The sequence below is a fragment of the Atta colombica genome, unplaced genomic scaffold (assembly GCF_001594045.1).
Source record: "Atta colombica isolate Treedump-2 unplaced genomic scaffold, Acol1.0 scaffold47, whole genome shotgun sequence".
NCBI classification, from domain to species: domain Eukaryota; kingdom Metazoa; phylum Arthropoda; class Insecta; order Hymenoptera; family Formicidae; genus Atta; species Atta colombica.
Window position 1 is genome coordinate 1,994,804 of NW_017259536.1, and position 5,502 is coordinate 2,000,305.

General features: G+C 31.6%; 1 protein-coding gene across 1 annotated transcript; it reads right to left on the bottom strand.

Annotated features, from left to right (window-relative positions):
• Window positions 1-41: 41 nt before the first annotated feature.
• Window positions 42-2,353, bottom strand: LOC108691591 (syntaxin-5). The gene is made up of 5 exons (XM_018199417.1): window positions 1,945-2,353; window positions 1,326-1,582; window positions 830-1,024; window positions 632-753; window positions 42-502 (listed from the first exon to the last, which is right to left on the bottom strand). Exons 1-5 carry the CDS (start codon window positions 2,351-2,353, stop codon window positions 343-345), a joined length of 1,143 nt encoding a protein of 380 aa, XP_018054906.1. The 3' UTR covers window positions 42-342.
• Window positions 2,354-5,502: the final 3,149 nt, after the last annotated feature.

Genomic DNA, 5,502 nt, shown 5'->3' on the forward strand with positions numbered 1-5,502 from the left:
TATAAAACATAATTTAAGTTATTTGTAAAATCGTTTGCCCCCAAAAATGAAAATTATGCATTTATTATCTATAGAAATATTTTCTTTTTACATTTTTTTGTATTCAGCGAAATGCGAGATATACAAGTAACGTAATATTTAAATACTTACAATAGTATTTAAATGTACTTACAATATTCACAATTCAGGGAAAGGGCGAGGAATGCACGCAATATTCGTTATAGCCTGTATGTATGTCGCAGCTTTTTTGTAAAAACCATTTTCTCTCTGTTTCTTATATCACAAATAGTGGATATGAATGATAAAAGTATAATGATATTATAAATATAATTATCGATAGTGTTATGCTAAGAATACTACAAAAAATATAAAGAAAAATATCAAGACTGCAAATATCTTTATCATTAGCCATCTATTACTTGTCACAGACTGAAAGTATTTCAGTATTTCGGTGTGTGCAGCTTCCACATTTAGTTCGGTATCTTCTATATTACTATCTATCCTGAAAATCAATTATATTTAAAAATTAACAATTTATACTTGCGAAATATTTTGATAAATTAAAATGCTTTTTTGTTTTTAAGACAACTGCTTTTATTTCTTTTAGATTTATTACATCATTTTCTCTTACCTTTCAACCATTTCTTCTTGTTCTTTAACCATATGCGCCAATTGTTGGAAAATACCCCCTAACTCAACTATAGTAGATTCTATATTTTGCATAGTTTCGGCTCTCGATTGCACGTACGCATCCTTGAAAAAATAAATATATACATATATGTATTCCTATTATATTTAATTATTTCACACTCTTGCCACTATTACTTACAGTATCATCTTGTATAATTGTTTGTTGTAACTGCTGATTCATCACAGGTTCAAGATCTATCGCAACTGAATTACTTGAAATTTCTTCTTGTAGTAACAAGGAACCTTGTTTCCCAGAAACAACACTCGGAGGGAGCATAGTGGACAGAGATCCTTGAGTGAACTGCTGTCTCCTGCTTTGTTCCTCTCTCATATTCTGCATCAAATAATTTATTTCTTAATGTTTTAATGTTTTATTATTTAATTATTATTTCTTACTTTTTCATAACATTTGTAAGCCTATATTCTTTTTGGAAATATAAATTAAATTTATTGTTATTCATAATATTGCCAACAAAAAAAGATATTAAAGAAAATATGTAATTTGTATTATAGAATATACATGCTATTTTTACCAAAGTACAGAAATTAATTGATCCCAAACTGAAATATTCTATGACGAAATATTCTAATCAACTTTGATATAAGAAAAAAAATGTTTATTTTGAATTATATACCTCAGAACGAACTTCCAAGACACTTTTGAAATGATTAGACATATTAGCTAGCTTTGATTGCAATGTCATCACAATTGAGGAAGAATGAGAAGCAATGTGATGACTCTGAGAAGAACCAAAGCTTTCTCTCTGTGACTTTCCAAGCTCTTGTAGTTTTCCGATTTGAAGATTTAAGCTTTTTAGATCCGTTTTTATAATATTTGTAAGCTCTTCGATCTCCATTTGTCTGTCATTAAATATGGATTTTTTCTTAGCCACTATAACATAAAATATTAGTTATTACAGAACATTAAAAAATGTTTTTATGTAACTTTGCTTTTCGATATGTTTCAATTATATTTATTCTGTTATATGTGCCATACAATCTTATAAAGTAGCAATAAAAGTTGACGATAACTGTCAATGATAATCTTAACGTTTCTAACAAAAACTTTTCTATACTTTTGACAGTTTAAGGATCTGTTGTATATTAACTTTCATACAAATCTACATATAAATCTCAAAAAATAAACAATTTCTTTTGCACAACAAAGGTACAATTCTATTGTTTGTAATGTTCTACTTGAATGCAATTGTAACATATTGTAATCATCTAAGCTATGCTCAGCTGATCTCTTACACAAAGCAAGTTTCTCCAGTTTGATATATGTGCCAGCAATGTTCCTGCTAATGTTCTTAGCTATCATCATAAAGTTCGAGTAGCTCTGTATCTGGCGTGCGCGACGCGGATTTTGCAGATTCACTGCGGTCCGCGCCACGGTCCTGCTCTGCATAGAGCGAATCGCGTTAGCGAACTCATTGGTCCTGTCGCGGGATGTCATCGTCGTCGTCGTCGTCGTCGTCGTCGTCGTCGTCGTCGTCGTCGTCGTCGTCGTCGGCTGTTGCTCACTTGGGTCCAAGTCGACAGTCTCCTCGCTCAATAATCTGCTGCTTGCTTCGTCTCCATCGTAATAGTGCCGCGAGCCGCCCGAGCTCGCAAGGTCGCGATTCACCACGGGCCCTACAACATGACGTCTGCGTGCTGACATCGCAGCATCCTCTCAGCTTTTTCCACGTGCGCGCGTGTCCCGAGGGCTTCGACCACCACCGAGTCCGATAACGTCAACAGATTGCAGCGGTGGCGGCAACGGTGGCGACGACGGCAGCGGACACGTCCGCATGACATCCACACATGACAGTCTCCGCTGACAAGCTGTTCACATACGCAATACGCATGCGTACGCGCATATATGTGCGAATACGCGCGCGTCTACAATTGGGTCATAGAAGTACTGTGAATTGTCACGTGCGGCAAGTTTAAGGGGCTCTTCACAACAAAAGAAACAGGGAATAGAGAATAAGGATTTTAACTTATCAGAAATCATGTATTGTAGAATACACAGTTTCTGATAGGTTGAAATTCTTATTCTCTGTTCTCTGTTCCCTGTTTCTTTTATTGTGTGGAGTCCCTAAAGCCGCGTGGCATATGGCGCGCCATTTTTCTCATGGATGGAAGTACGCGCGACTTTTGAACGGAGGAGCTTATTCGCAGTGGACTAGAATTGATTCTAACCGGCCAAAAGTCGAAAAAAAAATGAATTGTTTCATCTTTTGTTGCATATGATTAAATTAGCTTTTAATAAAAATATGTAGTACAAACATTATTTTTTTAAAATCTTCGAAAATATTTGAAATAACTATGGAATTAAAATTCCGCTACGTTACGTAATATAGCAAATAGTTCTTATAAATATGCTTAAAATAAAATTTAGTTTCTATTATATTAGTAGCTAATTTAATCGTATACAACAAAAAAATACAACAATTCATTTTTTCGACTTTTGGTCAAAGATTAGAATCGATTTTGTCCCATTTTATGTTGTTTTATTGATTCTTTACATATCTAATAAAAATTCAGCAAGTTCTATTAATATTTATAAGAAGAAAAAAAAATAACATCAAGAGAAAATTATTTAAAATTTAAATAAAATTTAATATCAAATTCCAGCTTCAGCTTTGGGATAAAAATTACATTTAAAAGATCAAATAGTAATCATTGCGTGATTTAAAAATAAAAAGGTGAAATACATGAAATTCTTGAAAGTTATTACTAGTATTATAAGCATAAAGTACTGTTCGATGATAGAAAATATCAATATCTTTTGTTCTATATTATATCGCTATTTACTCATTAAAAAAACAAGAAATTTTCATTAGGTTATTTAAAAAATAGACGATATTATATAATATAGGAGCAAAAAAACATTTTTCCCAAATTGTTACGATGTAACATTGGCATTACGATATAACATTCAAGCCGGAAAAAGCTGCTAGTCTGTTCACCGATTGAATATGATTATGATTGATTGAATCTATAAGTACTAATCAATCATGTTTATTTGTTTCGCGAGCAGACTAACCGTTTTGTCAATTTGAATGTGTCTATTATCATGCGCGGGCAATTGATTGAAAAAGTTAAAAGGGAAGCACAGACTCTTACATAACGCATAAAACATGAAACATAAAAAAATCAACCAATCAGAGTCCTTTATTTCATGAAAAGAAAAGAAATAAAGCACTTTGATTAGTTTATTTTTTTATGCTTCATGTATTATGTATTATGCAAGAGTGCTCCCCGCTTAATAGACTTTCTACAATAAATAATTATCTAAGCTTTAAGTCTTAAGCCATAAAAAATTGACCAATAGCAGTTGAATATAAGAAGAATAATTGACTATGATTGGTCGATTTCTTATGGCTTAAGATTTAAAGTTTATAAGTAATGATTTGTTATAGAAAATCCATAATAGTCGCAGCACAGACTCTTGTCTAACATAATGCAGAGTGCATAAGAGAATCAAAATTCTTCTTTTCCGTGAAATGAGAGAAAAGGAAAGAATTTGATTGGTTGATTCGTTTATGCACTATGCGTTATGCGTTATGCAAGAGTCTGTGCTGCATAATCGTCACAGATATTTGATTTTCATCTGTTTCTCTCGATGGAAAACTTAAAAAACTTAAGAAAAAATTTGGAAAAATTTATTTGTACGGCAGCATTTATGTGAATTGCATTTATTGAAACATTTAATATATATATTTAAGCTAAACTTAAATCTAATTTGGACTTTTATTATGTGTTATCTTAAGACCTTAAATACCGGATATCAAAATTATTAGGATGAAATAATTAAATCGTAAATTTATGTAAATTACATTACATACCCAGTGAGAAATGACAATGGAATCGATGTTGAATCGACGTTGAATTAGACGATTTTGACTTCGAATCGATATTGATTTGATGTCGATTCCATTGTCATTTCTGACTGGGATATAGTCGTGTTGTGTCAGAACATACTATTATGGAATTTACTACTATTTTATTGTATCAACTTTTTTCTAATCAGCTTACAGCACGACTTACAATCCGTAAGAAATACATCTGTATGTCTATATGTATTACAGTACGACTTACAATCTATAAGAAATACATCTGTATGTATGCATGTGTGTATGGATATGTGTAAAGATAACACTACAGGAACGAACATTTTTCTTTCTATAAAATTATTTAAAAAATCGCAATATTCCACGGTAAACATTTCAATTTTTTCTTCGTAAAAATAATGTATGAATATTTACCTGCGTGGATATTTGATCATATAATTGTATGTGCCTTGAAAAATTGATGTTTTTCGGCATTGAAGATACCAATGGCTGCGTTAAACGGAAAAGAGCAACTTTGCAACTGTTGTAAAATTCTTTAATATGATTGGTTTGCTTTTAGTTCCTTACTGGATTTAAATATATCTACCTTTAAACTAATCATATTAAAGAATCTTATAACAGTTGCAAAGTTTTTGCTGCTTGAGCCATTGTTAAGGAAACTGGAAGAGCTGGAATAGCTGGATATATGCACAGGAAATTACAGATTTATTAAATATCAACTTTGTGTAATCTTTTACAGGATAAAAGCCTCTACGTCCGTTCTATAAATATATACATATAAAATATGTTAATGTGATACATTAATAATTTACTTCATATTCGTATTTGATCATGTAAAACGTGACCAACGTTGGATCAACTGGAGTAAATATTCCACTTGGCGGACGATGAAGTGGTATAATTAGTTATTACAAAATGGCCTTGCATATATGTATATGTATATATACATATATATATATATATATATACA

Bases quoted from the DNA above. Each gene is read 5' to 3' on its own strand.
- LOC108691591 (XM_018199417.1), bottom strand. From the start codon at position 2,353: ATGTCAGCACGCAGACGTCATGTTGTAGGGCCCGTGGTGAATCGCGAC. The intron at 1,583-1,944 runs GTAAGAGATCAG...TTTATGTTATAG, and splicing joins ACTGGAGAAACTTGCTTTGT to TGGCTAAGAAAAAATCCATA. The intron at 503-631 runs GTAAGAGAAAAT...ATTGATTTTCAG, and splicing joins CAAGAAGAAATGGTTGAAAG to GATAGATAGTAATATAGAAG.